The following is a 16063-nucleotide window of genomic DNA, read 5'->3' as shown; positions in this document are numbered from 1 at the left end:
AGATCAAAATTGTCTGTGTCTATTCTATGGTGTGGAACGAGTTGTGTAGATGTTATGTGCATGTGTGTGTGAGAGAGAGTGTGTAATTGCTTGTGATAATCTGACAGTGCAATTGACATAGAGATGTAACGATTATCCGCGGATAAAATATGAACTGGTGGTCAACGTATAAAACAGACGAGTTCAAAGTTCAACGGATAATCAGTTTTATTCACACATTTATTTCATCACACATTTGCTTAAAAAGAAAAACCTTGATTTTGATTTATTAAAAAATTACAGACCTGCATTGATTAAAAATTTTATTTAGTAATACAACAATGTTCTTCGTAAATGTAAGTTTAATCCTCCAATTGTATTTCCTGTTATTATAATATTGTTTCTTTCAAAGCTTTGCGACTGTCCTTTTTCTGGCCCTTTGTAATTCAAATGTGCGCACTCTTCCACAGACCCACAATAAAAGAATGTTCATTATTTTTATCTTAATTTGTTTTGTTGTTGTTTTGCATTTATTTTGTTTGTTTGATTTGCGGTCTTAGTGTTTATAATACATTTCCTATTCTTGTTTGTTTTACTCGTTTCTTTAACAATCTTTCGGAGCATTCAGTCATGGAATCAGCGAAAAGATATTAAAAACCCAATTTTACAGACGAAGAAACTGTCGTGATGTTAGAGGAAATATCCATGGAGACAGCTTGCCTGTTGTCTGCCTTTCCGAATGGCGTAACAGTCAAGAAGAAGAAGGAGATATGGGACAGGATAACAAACAGAGTTAATGCCATCGGAGGGCACAGGAGAACTCAAGACCACATCAAGAAGAAGTGGAAAGATCTAAAAAGGTTGGTGATTCGAAGGAGGCAAGAATAATCAAGGACAGGAGGAGGTCCGCCCACACAGCCTATCCCTTTTTGAGACTTGGTGATGGACATCTTGGGTTCAAACACGAACCTGACCAGTGGCATTTCACAAGGTCGGCCAGGCCTAAGAGACTAAGAAAGCTTTGCTTACTCTGTGTTTTTTGTTTTGTTTAGTTTGTCTGAAAGTGTGTCATTGAGTGTCAAGCCACTTGTGAGAGTGTGAAGCTAATACGCACAAGATCAAAATTGTCTTGTCTATTCTATGTTGTGGAACGAGCTGTGTAGATGCTATGTGCTGTGTGTGTGAGAGAGAGTGTGTAATTGCTTGTGATAATCTGACAGTGCAATTGACATAGAAATGTAACGATTATCCGCGGATAAAATATGAACTGGTGGTCAACGTATAAAACAGACGAGTTCAAAGTTCAACGGATAATCAGTTTTAATCACACATTTATTTCATCACACATTTGCTTAAAAAGAAAAACCTTGATTTCGATTTATTAAAAAATTACAGATCTGTATTGATTAAAAATTTTATTTAGTAATACAACAATGTTTTTCGTAAATGTAAGTTTAATCGTACAATTGTATTTCCTGTTATTATTATAATGTTTACTTTCTTTCAAAGCTTTGCCACTGTCCTCTGTCTGGCCCTTTGTAATTCAAATGTACGCACTCTTCCCCGCACCCACAATAAAAGAATGTTCATTTGTTTTTATCTTAATTTGTTTTGTTGTTTTGCATTTATTTTGTTTGGTTGATTTGCGGTCTTAGTGGTTATAGTTAAAAAATCCTGTTTCAAAATTTTTTTGTTTTTCATGTGATATTTTGAATGAGAAATTATTTTTTCACATTAATGGTTTTCTTGTTTTTTGCCTGAAATAGCTTTGAAACATAACATTTGAAATAGTGTGATTTATCACCCCTGTTGTGCGACTTTTTGACCCTGGCCAGGCGTGAAAAGTCATAATTCAAAACGGCGCCTATATATTATGTTATCGAATATTTATTTTATTGTCAAACCCTTTTATATTATTTTCACACTTTCTTATTTTTCTTTAATAAAGTTATAATTCAACTAAATCAAAAGACTTGTTTAGTCATTTAAAGCTATATTTTTGTGGCGAACTTTTGTAATATTATTAGTCCGATAGAGGTTGGAAATATATTTCTATTTTACTGTCATAAAACTAGTGGCACTCAACAGGAGTGAAAGGATCTAAAAAATTAACAAACGTTAGAACATCTGTAGAGGAATCTGTAATCAAGAATCATAACACAAGAGGGATTGCATTTTGAATTCTCAAGGACGTCACATTTAAATGGGATGGTTAACAAATCAGAGGAAATAGTGGAATAACCAAATTTCCAGCACATGTGAATTTTTGTGAGTAATTAGCAATGGTCTTTGACTTTAAATTTGTGGAAAAAAAAAATTAAACATTGGTCGTTTATCTTAGATAATTAAGAGTTCATTATGTATGTCTCAGTGAAAAAAATTACAAACATACTGGGGTCTAATTCATGGAGCAGGGCAACGATAGTCTCGGACACTAGCAAAGTCTGAGACTTCGTAGTCCAAGACTTTGGAAAGTCTGAGACCACAAAAAGTACCCTATTCATGGAGACATTGTCCCTAACTACCAAGTCTCAGACTACAGAGGTCAATCTATTTTTAACTGGGGATTCCCCGGGAAAGTAATAAAAAACCTTAATAGAAATGTAATACTTTTCTGGCTGCGCATGCAAACTACCACACATCAATTAAATCTATTTCCTATTCTTGTTTGTTTTACTCATTTTTTTTAATAATCTTTCGGAGCATTCAGCCATGGAATCGGTGAAAAGATATAAAAAACCCAATTTTACAGACGAAGAAACTGTCGTGATGTTAGAGGAAATATCCACGGAGACAGCTTGTCTGTTGTCTGCCTTCCAGAATGGCGTAACAGTCAAGAGGAAGATGGAGATATGGGACAAGATAACCAACAGAGTTAATTCCATCGGAGGGAACAGAAAAACTCAAGACCACATCAAGAAGAAGTGGAAAGATCTAAAAAGTTTGGTGCTTCGAAGGAAGCAAGAAGAATCAAGGACAGGAGGAGGTCTGCCCACACAGCCAATGCCTTTTGAGGACTTGGTGATGGGGATCTTGGGTTCAAACACGAACCCCACAAGGTAGGCCAGGCCTAAGAGACTAAGAAAGCTTTGCTTACTCTGTGTTTTTTGTTTTTTGTCTGAAAGTGTGTCATTGAGTGTCAAGCCACATGTGAGAGTGTGAGGCCAATACGCACAAGATTAAAATTGTCTGTGCCTATTCTATGTTGTGGATCGAGCTGTGTAGATGTTATGTGCATATGTGTGTGTGTGTGTGTGTGTGTGTGTGTGTGTGCGTGTGAAAGAGAGTGTGTGATTGCTTGTGATAATCTGAAAGTGCATCTGACATAGAGATGTAAGGATTATCCGCGGATAAAATATGAATTGGTGCTCAACGTATAAAACAGACAAGTTCAACGTATAATCATTTTTATTCACACATTTATTTAATCACACATTTATTTCATTAATCACACATTTGCTTAAAAAGAAAAACCTTGATTTCGATTTATTAAAAAATTACAGACCTGTATCGATTAAAAATTTTATTTAGTAATACAACAATATTTTTCGTAAATTTAAGTTTAATCCTATAATTGTATTTTCTGTTATTATAATATGTTTTCTTTCTTTCAAAGCTTTGCCGCTGACCTCTTTCTGGCCCTTTGTAATTTAAATGTGCGCACTCTTCCCCGCACCCACAATAAAAGAATGTTCGTTTTTTTATCTTAATTTGTTTTGTTGTTGTTTTGCATTTATTTTGTTTGTTTGATTTGCGGTCTTCGTGTTTATAGTTAAAAAATCCTGTTTCAAAAATTATATATTTTTTCATGTGATATTTTGAAACAGAAATTAAATTTTTCACATTAATGGTTTTCTTGTTTTTTGCCTGAAATAGCTTTGACACATTATATTTCACAGGTTGAATGCGATGGTTAACAAATCAGAGGAAATAGTGGAATAACCAAATTTCCAGCACATGTGAATTTTTGTAGTAATTAGCAATGGTCTTTGATTTTAAATTTGTGGGAAAAAAAATGTTAAACATTGGTCGTTTATCTTCTTAGATAATTAATTAAGAGTTCATTATGTATGTCTCAGTGAAAAAATTACAAACATACTGGGGTCTATGGAGCCGGATTACGATAGTCTCGGACACTAGCAAAGTCTGAGACTTCGTAGTCCAACACCTTGGAAAGTCTGAGACAACGAAAAGTAAGTTATTCATGGAGTCAGACTTTGTCCCTGACTACCAAGTCTCAGACTACAGAGGTCAATTTATTTTTAACTGGGAATTCCCTGGGAAGGTAAGAAAAACCGTAATAGAAATGTGATACTTTTCTAGCTGTGCTAGCGAACTACCACACATCAATTAAATCTATTTCCTATTCTTGTTTGTTTTACTCGTTTTCTAAAACAATCTTTCGGAGCATTCAGCTATGGAATAGGTGAAACGATTTTAAAAACCCAATTTTACCGACGAAGAAACTGTCGTGATGTTAGAGGAAATATCGACGGAGGCAGCTTGCCTGTTGTCTGCCTTTCAAAATGGCGTAACAGTCAAGAAGAAGGAGATATGGGATAAGATAACCAACAGAGTTAATGCCACCGGAGGGCACGGGAGAACTCAAGACCACATCAAGAAGAAGTGGAAAGATTTTAAAAGTTTGGTGCTTCGAAGGAGGCAAGAAGAATCAAGGACAGGAGGAGGTCCGGCCCCAAAGCCAATCCCTTTTGAGGACTTGGTGATGGGGACCTTGGATTCAAACACGAACCCCACAAGGTAGGCCAGGCCTAAGAGACTAAGAAAGCTTTGCTTACTCGGTGTTTTTTGTTTTGTTTTTGTTTTTTGTCTGAAAGTGTGTCATTGAGTGTCAGGCCAATACGCACAAGATCAAAATTGTCTGTGTCTATTCTATGGTGTGGAACGAGTTGTGTAGATGTTATGTGCATATGTGTGTGTGTACGTGAGAAAGAGAGAGTGTGTGATTGCTTGTGATAATCTGACAGTGCATTTGACATAGAGATGTAACGAATATCTGCAGATAAAGCTGAAATAATTATCTGCAAATAAAGCTGTAACGAATATCTGCAAATAAAGCTGTAACGAAGACCTGCAGATAAAATATGAACTGGTGGTCAACGTATAAAACAAACCAGTTCCAAGGATAATCATTTTTAGTCGTGACAGGCCCGTGCAACGAATTAATCATAAGTGGTAGGGCTGGGCGGGTACCCGTGGGTACAACGAATTAATCATAAGTGGTAGGGCTGGGCGGGTACCCGTGGGTACAACGAATTAATCATAAGTGGTAGGGCTGGGCGGGTACCCGTGGGTACAACGAATTAATCATAAGTGGTAGGGCTGGGCGGGTACCCGTGGGTACAACGAATTAATCATAAGTGGGAGGGCTGGGCGGGTACCCGTGGGTAATAAAGTTAAACCGAGTACTTGGGTAAAAGGGGCGGGTAACGAGTACCCGCTTCAACAAATGGAAACCGAACTGAGAGTGAAAATTTTTGCCTATTTTGATTTCAAACAAACCGCTCAATTAGGAAACAGAACTAAAATCGAAACTACTCTTAGAATTCCAAGAATTTACGATGGTTTCGATTTCAAAAGAAACGATCAATACTAGGCACTAGGCCTAGCCTTAACTTACCCAAGTTGTTATAGTTTACCTCTGTCATAAATCATAAAATTCATCGTTCACTACCGTTCACTACATCAGCTGATGTCAAGTAGACTTTTACAGTACCTAACATGTCTCAAAAGAAATCCATAGTTTGGAGCTTGTTTGTGAAATGCCCAGTACAAGCTTTGTAGATGATAGGCTCATCATCTAGTTTGCTGAAACATATAAAAGCAAAACAACCTGCAGCATTAGAATTACAACAATCAGAGACTGCTATTACTGCGGTAACATCTACCTCAACCGGAACAACCGAAGGAAGCATTGCTGCCGTAAGAAGACTGCAACCCAAGATTGTTGATGCTTTTGAGAAGGCAAACGTATACTCCCGCGATTCCAGCATGAGAAAGACACTAGATGAATGCGTAATGCGGATGATTGCAAGAGGCATACAGCCTTTTTCCATTGTAGAAGACACTGGTTTTCGGGAGCTAGTCCATCATAATCTGGATCCCAGATATGTGTTACCAAACAGGAAAAAGCTTTCTTCACAATACTTGCGAGAGGTGAGTTAAAATATTGATATTAATTACTACTACTACTATTTCTACTACTACTAGCCTACTACTACTACTACTACTACTAGCCTACTACTACTACTACCACTACCACTACCACCACAACAATCAACAGCAACAATAATAATAATACTAATGATGATGATATTAATAAAAATAATGATGATGATAATAATGATAATGATGATGATGATGATGATGATGATGATGATGATGATGATGATGATGATGATAATAATAATAATGATGATATTGTTAATGATGATGAATGATGGTGATGACTTTTTATTCACACTGGTACACTAAGGTATGGAGAGTGTAGTCATGATGGGGCGAATTTCCATTACGTTTCAAAGATAAAGAATGCATCTATTTGATGGCGCTTTTCTTCTTTCAAACCCAAAGTGCTTACAATCTAGAGAACTAACATACCACTAGGCTATTGTCAGACAACACAAACAGCTGTAATGCCATACTGCTTTTTGTAAGAGTAAGATTCTTCCTTTCTATCTCTTCTCCCAACCACAGATACTGCAATGCAAACATTACTCTCAGACATATCGTTCTTAAAGACCATGAAAAGGCAAAGAAACGTTTAGAAAAGGTGTCCGCAATGAACTTCGGCCCTTCTCAATGTAGTCAGAACACCCTGTGTGGAAAAGAAAACTGTCACAACTGAGCAAAAAGGAGTGGAAATTGAAATGGCTGTTTTTGTGGCTTGCCACTCATCTATTAGAGCAGTGGACCATTTGGGAGTATGTGGAGATGGCAGCACACTTGGCAATTTGCGATTACATCGAACCAAATGTGCGTCGATCATTAGGAATGTTCTTTCACCTGCATTGAAGGATGAACTGAAGAAGGCAGCTGGTAGGAAAAAGTTCACCATAATTGCGGACGAGTCAACAGATTTAGAATGCCAGAAACTGTTGTGCCTCATTATTAGGTATGTGGACAGCGAGAAAGGAGTTGTGGACGCATTTCTGGGCCTAGTACCGGTACTGGAAACCAATGCTGAGACACTTTTCCATTCCATGAAGAATGAGTTAGAGACCTTTGGGTTGAGTTTGAAGGACTGCTTAGGCTTTGCGAGCGACGGTGCATCCGTCATGGTAGGAGTTAAGAACAGTGTGTGGACAAGGATCAAGAATGTTTCCCCCACCTGCATATAGATGAAGTGCATTTGCCACTCACTGGCCTTGTGCATGCAACATGCTTTTGAAAAACTACCATCTAATCTTGTATTTTGCTCACAGAGGGGCCATCTTGGTTTTCCTACAGTTGCCTTCGGCGGGATGCTTTTCAAAAAATCTTTGACAAAAATTCGGAGCTGGAGACCCGTCTATATCTTCAATTAGTATAGCTGCCAACTTTTCAAAAATAAAATAAGGAACACCCATTTGGTCAGGAACGTTCATTATTCATTGCCGTGTTTAGCACAAATAAGCCAAAAATTACAAAGTACGGATTTTGAACTAAAAATACGGACTTATGGACTCAGGAAGCCAAATACGGAACAAATCCATTCTTTACGGAACGGTTGGCAGCTATGAATTAGCTATATTCTGTCAACTCTACTGCAACATTGCGTAGCAAACCCGGCGTCCAGACAGGGCCTGCCCTCTCCTGGACCCACACCTCCTTAACTATGATGAAGAAACCAAGAAGATATCATACTGGCTCGGACGTCGTCCAAGATAAAAAGGTCCGCTCTCCCACCCCCAATCCCAATCACAGCCAACCAAATAAGGTTGACAACGAGAACTAAATTACTATAGGAGCTAAAATCAAAATCCTACACCTCAAAGTCGAGGAATATCAATGGCAAAATGTGAATATCTGGCCAAACTACTTAAAGAACACGATATTGATATAGCACTTCTCCAAGAAACACATCTGGATGACAACTCACCCCCCTCACGCTATAATATCAGCGGCTATTCCGTAATCAATGGACAAAACCACCCCAAAGTATGGAATAATCACTTATGCAAGAGCCCCAGATCAAACAACAGACCTAGGTGGCCACACAGAGCAAAGTGGTACACAGAGACGTACAATCAAATTTGATGATACAGAAATATTAAACATCTATAAACCGCCTAACACCAACTGGACTAACCCACCAAAAACACCCATCAACCATCCAGCCATACTGGCAGGAGACTTTAACAGTCACCACAATGAATGGGGATATAAAAACAATGTGTGAACTAGACGCAATGCTTTGCAGTCGCTCTTTTAAAGGCCAGTGTTTTAGTTTACCTAAATTACTTTAGTTTTATTTTTTATTCTGACTTTATGTTGCCTTAAAGACAAAAATATATTTGATACATAAAGCAACTAATGTTTTTTTTTTAATCTTGAATTTATTGTAAAAACAATTTTATTTATGGTCGCTAACCCTTAAAGCGCCGTAATTAATTAGATATGCCATTTGCAGCAACAACCACCATTGTAGTTAAAACGACATATTAAGAGATGACAGTTACCACAGCAGTTTCCATTTTCAAGCCTGATTTTAGAAGCCATTTATTTTTTTTTCGTTTTCTCAAAACAACCCACAAAGCACTTGCACAGTTAGGATCGGACACCCTCGTAATATATATTTGACTGTTTCCCTCGCAACCAGGGTATCTGGCCACGGCCTGGACAAAACAAAGTCATCTCATTCCAAGACAAAGACAGAGAGCATGTTGAAAAACAGATATAGAGGTATAGTAGACACAGCAAGTAACTCCTTGCCCATTATGGGAGGTCAGGAACTCCACCCAGAATGCCAGACATCTGTGCCAACCCTGTCTTGAAAAGAACACATTTTGGTTTTGAATACACATTTACACATGACCACAGCCACACAGAGAAATTATATTTTAAAATTAGAATTAATAATATCTCCTAATCTAAATCATTTTTCTTTCAAACAAAACATCTTCACTTCTATACTCCAGAAATGAGAAGGTTTTGTTTATTTCTTTTTATCATATATATACTCTGTTTCTATCATTGAATGAAATTATCCCAGCCATTGCCAGGAATGAGCAAAACAAATAAGCTTCACCCAAGAATAAGGGGAGAAAATTGCACGAAAGAGGACAACAACAATCATAGGGGGATAGAAGAGAGTATACAATCTGTCCAACAAACCCTCTCTGTACATACTAGTATCCATGGATTACGACATGAGGATAATTGGTGGCAAACTGTGTCATGATGATGATTTGGTGGATCGAGGAGTTGAAGTGGAGGCAGCAGGAGTATCCGTAGCTGTTTTCGGGGATGACCAGGCTTTGATGACGCGACGGAAACATCTCAATCCATCCGTCATGGGGCTCTGTAAATGGTTTTATGAAATATAAGGTTGAAATTTTAGAACACAATTCTGGAAAATGGCTTTTGTTTATTTTAGTTTTATCTAGCAACTATTTTTTCATTGTTGGCCGATTTTCTAGATTTAAAAAATTATTTTTGAATTAGACTAGATCACTGGTATAATTTGTGTGTCTCAAAAATAACTAGAACTGAAATTGGCTTTTCTACCCATGAGCCTTGCCTTACTAATAAATTCATTAGGGTTGAAATTGTGATGCAGCCTATGAAAATACATGAATAACCGTCAAAAACGAAAATGTGGCTATAGACATCAGAGGGTAGGCTCAGATTATCTAAGGATGTCTACATGATTGACATGGCCATATAGGGAACTCATTATCTTCTACCTCGAAAGTAATCTTCTTCTTCTTCCATTATAACCAATGCTTCAGGCTGAAGATTGTATGAGCGTCTTTTAAGTAATAGTGGTTTTAGAGAGAAGCAGTGAGCGATATTTTGGGAGGCCGTACAGCAGAGAGTTACAATAATCCATGCGGCTGGTGAAAGGGCATGGATAAGTGTTTTACATGTTTCATCATCAATGGTATTTCGTATTCTGCATATCATTTGAAGACCATTATGTATCGCCTGACAGCACTTTGTTATGTGTGCACGCATGTCTAGGTGAGTGTCAAAGAGAAACCATGGTTTCGAACGACATTGGAAGTTTTTAATAACAGATTCTCCGAAGGACAGTTGGTCAATGTCTTTTTGAATACAATCAGCTCAGTTTTGTCATTGACTTTCAGCTTGTTGTTTGTCATCCATGCTTTAACATTATCTAGACATGTTGCGAGTCTCCTTTTTGTTTCTTTGATATTTTTTTTGGATGAAATGGGAGTGTATAGCTGGGTATCATCAGCGTAGAGATGATGGCTGAGACAGAAGGTCGAGATGATGTTGCTTAAGGGCTTTGTGTTCATTGTGAAAATATAAGGGCCAAGCACTGAACCCTGTGGGACGACAAATTGTATCTTTGTTGGTGGTGAAAGGGAATCATTTATGAGAACACGTTGTGACCGATCTCGTAGATAGCATGAAAACCATTCTGAACTTTGTCTTCGATTCCAAAGAGCCTATGCATTGAGTCTAGTAGTATCGCATGATCCACAGTGTCGAATGTGGCACTTAGGTCCAGCAGCAGTAGGATTACATTATCGTTTTTGTCAAGTATGTTGACAATATCATTGTGGACACGAATAAGTGCTGTTTCTGTGCTGTGTGATTGCTTATAGGCGGATTGAAAAACAATGAGATTGTTGAAAGTAATGTAGTTGTTGAGACGTGTGACAATGAGTCTATTAATTTTGAAATGAAATGAAGGTTTGAGACTGGCCTGTAGTTTTTAAATTGATCGTTGTCTAAATTTTTCTTTTTCAAGAATGGACTAATTAAAGCTTCCTTGAAGCAGGCTGGAATGTCTGCATTCTTGATAGACCTATTTGCAATCGAATTGATGACTGTGGTCTCCCTAGCCAAATAGGCCTAGATAACTCTGTAGTCTTTTGACGTATTATCATTGTTTACTTTCTTTCCTCCAGGGTTTTTTCGATTGTCCTTAAGGGTTTTACAGAAAGAGCCATTTCGTTTACATAAGCGCAGACAGAATGACTAGAAAGATATTAGCTCATAAAATTTAACTTCAACACAAGAGAGTGTTGGGAGTACAAATAGGGAAAAGTGGCAGTTTTTCCTGTTTGTAGTCTTAAGACAAATAGCCATTTCGAAATGAAAAAGGGGAGAAAAAAAAAAAAAAGGGGGGGGGGGGCGCAGGGTGGACTTAAGAGTGGAAAAACACAAATGTATTATTATAATGTGTCTGTCTACCTGAAGTAAAGCATAGTACCAATGAATATATAGATAGTTCGAAGATGACGTCACTCAGGTCTTTGTTATCGTTTTTTGCCATCCGCGTTTATGAGTAATGCTCACTGAACTGTATTGACCTGACGATAAACGTTCATGGATACACAGTTTTGTGCGTTGGTCCGTTATACTTCCGGATGGCAATGTTATGAGCTTCTTAGCCAAGCGCATACTATCTATATTATATATAAGCAATAATGGACAAGAACAAGAAAGTCAAATCTTACAACTTTCATGGTCTGAGCCAGTCCCGTATTGTTGTCCATCAGACCAGGGGTTATGGTTTTCAAGGCCTGGATAAATGCTGGTGATAACACATTCTCTTCTCTGAGCCTCTTCTCACCGACTACTGGAGATGTTGTTGATGAGGGCTGGGTCAGTAAAAGCCAAGGACACCAGTGCTTGTGTTCTTCCACTGGGTTGAAAGACGATTTCACGTTGACTTTCTGTAGATGGAGTGATAAGAGGATGTGTCATAGACAATAAACAACATTTTTTAATCTTTAAAAAAAAAATCAAAATTCAAGTTTTCCAATCATTATTTATAGGTATTGTTACTTTAAAATGCTTTGGAATAGATATAGTATATGACGATTTGGTAAAATATATATTTTTGAGCAAAACAATTTTTTAGCTGATTTTCCTCTTAAATTTTATTTTAAAATGCCAATCTCCCAGGAAAAAAATTTGACGATGGCTAAATTTGGTCACCCGATAAAATCTGTAAAGACAAGTAATGTAAGCTTCAATTTATTGAATGAAGACAGATAAATTGAAGCTCACATTTCATTACTTATCATTATTTTTTTCTTTCAGCTTTAAGCAGCAACATTTTCATTATAAGAGGCAGGACAACCAATGGAACCAGATACTATCCCACTATCTAAAACATTACTATCCCTTATAAAGAATGCTACTTTATCAAAATACTCTCCACATGACCAAACTCCTCCAGTTACCTGGTCACTACTGTGTGCACAGAATTGTCAAAGAAAAACAAAATCTGGATTTAAAAATATTTTTTTTAATGATTCTTTTTTTTACAGCACTCGTGACATTTTTAGATCATTTCAGCATCAGTAAAACGGGAAGAAAATCAGATTGTCAAAAATTCTGGATATACAATTAAAATAATCCCAAGGAAAGGTAAGACAAAAAGGACTAGTTCAAGTAAAGAAGAGATGTAGATTCCAAGCACAAACCAAAAATACACTTGGTTTCAGATCATCTGTCAGTTCCACCAAGTCCCACAAGCATAAGATCGCACTGAAAAGTTTACACTCAAATTATAGATAGTATGCGCTTGGCTAAGAAGCTCATATCATTGCCATCCGGAAGTATAACGGATCAACACACAAAACTGTGTGTATCCATGAACGTTTATAGCCAGGTTAATACAGTTCAGTGAGCATTACTCATAAAACGCGGATTGCAAAAAAACAATAACAAAGACCTGAGTGACGTCATCTTCGAACTATCTATATCATCAGCAAAAATCATAAAAGTGCATAACAGAGAGATGATTCACAAGGAAAAAATATCATACCCCAAAACTAATACTATACATATCTGTTTCCCTACAAGCCGAGGACAAGGACCCTGATCAAGGCCAGGATAAAAACAAGGTATCCTATTTCAAGACAACGATAGAAAACAACTCGGTTAAGGAGATCAGCTAGGGAGATTGTTTTCCTTCAAGCCAAGGACAAGGACTCTGATCAAGGCCAGGATAAAAACAAGGTATCCTATTCCAAGACAAAGATAGAAAACAACTCGGTTAAGGATATCAGCTAGGGAGATAGAAGACGCAGCAAAGTGATCTCCCAACCAGGACACCTCACCCCATCCAAAAACCTGAAATCAATACAGAATTAAAACCATGTCATTTACTCGCGAGACAAATGTCTTAACAGCTAAGCCACTAGAGACGAATTTAACTGTCGAAAATGGTCTTTAGAATCTTCTTTTTAGCAGAGTGACAGTGAATGAGAAGAGTAACTTTTAAATTTACAACTATGCATAAGAAAAAACAAACTCACTGGCATTTTAGCTGCTGGCTCCTTGTCTCCATTATTTTCTTCTGTGACAGATTCACTGTTTCCATTGGTGTAAAACCCATGATTCGACTGTTTATCAAAATTCCATAAACCGACATGCCTGCGACACCTTGAGCATACCAATATGTCCGTCTTCGAAGGCCTGAAAATGAAAAAGGCAAATAGATAAAACCTGCCAGATATCTTAGGCTTCAAATATCCAAAATTACCGTTACACTAAAATTTCTCTCCTTCGTCAAAATGATAAAAGCAAAGACAAAGCTTTTCTACGAATTTTCGACTTTAATTTCAGAGCAGTTTTGAGGCATTAAATTCAATATAACTTGTTGAAAATGAAATTTTGGTGCCAGAACACATAAATTGAGGAATTCGAAGTGTTTATAAGGGCATATTGTTATTTTATAAAGTTTGTTACGGTGTCTACTATTTTTCCTCCTGAAATCTACAAACGATTTCAATATCAAGTAAGCAGGTCTGTAAATGGCAGGCCTGGTAACCTACATGCAAGACCATCCAGTCAGAGAGAGGGCAACCACTTCTGGAGAAGTATCCGAGTCTGGTAAAAGTAGGCGTTTGCAATAGGCTGCACCTTGGCCCTCATCATAATTCTGGTTTGATTAGAAGAAATGGAAAAACCAATGGGGAAAGGAAGAGAAGAAAAAAAGGAAATTATAATAAAGCAAAAAAAGGACGAGTAAATACTTTTTCACTCCTTTTGTAAATATGGATTATAAATCTTTCTCTTTTTATTTTCAATTACATTTTGAAATTATTCTTTTACTCAAAATGCCGACCAAACTTTTCAATAAAAATTATAACATTTCTCCAACACTGGATCATTTGTCATTAACCTCTGCCTGAGAAAAAAATAATGAGTTCAAAACATTATTTCAATTTATTTTTTTTATTTAATGATACATCTTCAAGACATTTAATCTTTAATTTTACTTAGAGTTAGAGTGCCTTCCATTGAATAAAAAATGCACACACACATATATCTCTTCAACTAGGTTAATCATGAAAAGCAAATTGCAAATAATGTACTGATATCATGTAATTTAAAAAAAATCAAATTTCTTAACTCAACCCTAGCACCGACTATATCCATAGTCTATCCGGGTTACTTTTACCCCATGCCTATTTATTACATTTTTATGAGAAAAATTATAGGCTTAGTATCAAAGTTAATGGGGTTTTTTTTAGTTTTTGCATGTTAATGATAGTTGAATAAAACTATCTGTGTACATGCTCACTTTTTAATACATTTTTTTTTCCAATTTCGAAAAGTATCAAAAATCTCTAGGGTTGAGTGAGTTAACACCAAGGTCTTCTTCTTCAAAATCTTCTTCTTTTTGCCCACTTTGCTAATAACTTATAAAGTGTATAAAATGTTCAAGGCACCTTTTCATTTCATGTTTTTGCACCACATTTAAGCTGACATATCCCGTCTTCAGCGAGGGAGACAAAAATCGGATTCAACATAAAATACAAAATTCAAACATCTTTTTTTTATCACACTAACCATTATACAGTGTTAAAAGTAGGTGAGCGGCAGTTGAAAGTTTCAAAAACAGATCCAATCCAGTAAATTGGAAGCATTTCCACCAATGTCACTCTGATGTGTTGGTACAAGAATCTTAATATTAGACTTGCATAGCACTATGAAAAATGTGTAGATTGACGAATTTTTGGTTCCAGCTGGGAACTGCGTAGACGTTTTTGATTCATTAAATATTGTTGAAAAGGAGAATTTGGTTGCTTAGAAACTATTTAGGACTTTGGAGAATATTTTGATTATACTGAGGACTAATAGTAGATTTATAATGCTAGTTATTGTGTCCCTTCATGGGTGCCAAAAGGAAAAAGTGCTGAAACCTGAAACTAAAATCTCGACACTTTGCCAAACCTGAAAATGTTCCTACTGAAAATGCGGCCTAAACTTTACTCTTATTTCATCACCGTTTTTATACCTTTATTAAATGATTACACAGCAAACACATTGACACAATGAGGAAATTAATTTTAAAACCAACTTATAATACATAGTGAAATATTCACAGTGCAGTTGTCTCTCTCTAGGGTAGCCAAAGAACAGAGAGAGACAGAGAGTACCAGAGGTACTCCCTCAACCTTTTTTTGAAAAATTTAGTGGTGGACACCGGCTTCGGCCCATCACTCAGCCCCCCTGAAACCAGAGGTATTTGACTTTGAGATATCGCGAAACCGGAATTCCGGCATGAACCGGAAAACTGGCACCCATGTGTCCCTTTCCTTTGTTTTCCTTGGAAACTAAGAATTTTTGACATTTCAAGTCAAGTAGGCAGCTCTGCCTAATACAGACTTGCCAAATTGAAAACTTCAAATTTAGTAATTTTAATGTCAATTTTTAGTAATTTGACAAGGAAAGTCGTAATTTCTGAATTTGTGTATGAACAACCACAATACTATTATTATTATTATTATCATCATCATTATTAAAGTAGTAGTAATAATAATAGTAATAATAATAGTAGTAGTAGTAGTAGTAGTAGTAGTAGTAGTAGTAGTAGTAGTAGTAGTAGTAGTAGTAGTAGTTATTGTTGTTGTTGTTGTTCTTCTTA

At 36.7% G+C, this 16063-nt stretch overlaps 2 protein-coding genes across 4 annotated transcripts in view; one reads left to right on the top strand and one right to left on the bottom strand.

Annotated features, from left to right (window-relative positions):
• LOC144975345 (zinc finger C3HC-type protein 1-like) overlaps positions 1 to 16063 on the bottom strand; it is a 50129-nt gene that overhangs the window by 28770 nt on the left and 5296 nt on the right. Inside the window, exons 6-9 of one of the 3 annotated variants that reach the window (XM_078919339.1) lie at positions 13965 to 14071; positions 13446 to 13605; positions 11634 to 11852; positions 9331 to 9502 (exon numbers count right to left, since the gene is read on the bottom strand). In XM_078919339.1, the coding sequence (XP_078775465.1) occupies positions 9377 to 9502; positions 11634 to 11852; positions 13446 to 13605; positions 13965 to 14071 (612 nt within the window). In that variant the 3' untranslated portion in view covers positions 9331 to 9376. Of the gene's footprint in view, positions 1 to 8517; positions 9503 to 11633; positions 11853 to 13445; positions 13606 to 13964; positions 14072 to 16063 lie in introns of those variants that run through there. The other 2 variants (XM_078919338.1, XM_078919337.1) reach the window with 2 other exon arrangements.
• Positions 3083 to 9064, top strand: LOC144975347 (uncharacterized). The gene is made up of 4 exons (XM_078919340.1): positions 3083 to 3142; positions 4836 to 5316; positions 5362 to 7525; positions 7716 to 9064. Exon 3 carries the CDS (start codon positions 6870 to 6872, stop codon positions 7338 to 7340), a length of 471 nt encoding a protein of 156 aa, XP_078775466.1. The 5' UTR covers positions 3083 to 3142; positions 4836 to 5316; positions 5362 to 6869; the 3' UTR covers positions 7341 to 7525; positions 7716 to 9064.

The sequence above is a fragment of the Berghia stephanieae genome, chromosome 6 (assembly GCF_034508935.2).
Source record: "Berghia stephanieae isolate SIO BIC M18660-M18661 chromosome 6, UCSD_Bste_1.3, whole genome shotgun sequence".
NCBI classification, from domain to species: Eukaryota; Metazoa; Mollusca; class Gastropoda; order Nudibranchia; family Aeolidiidae; genus Berghia; species Berghia stephanieae.
Note: the sequence above shows the minus strand (reverse complement) of the source record. Positions and strands in the feature narration are given on the sequence as shown.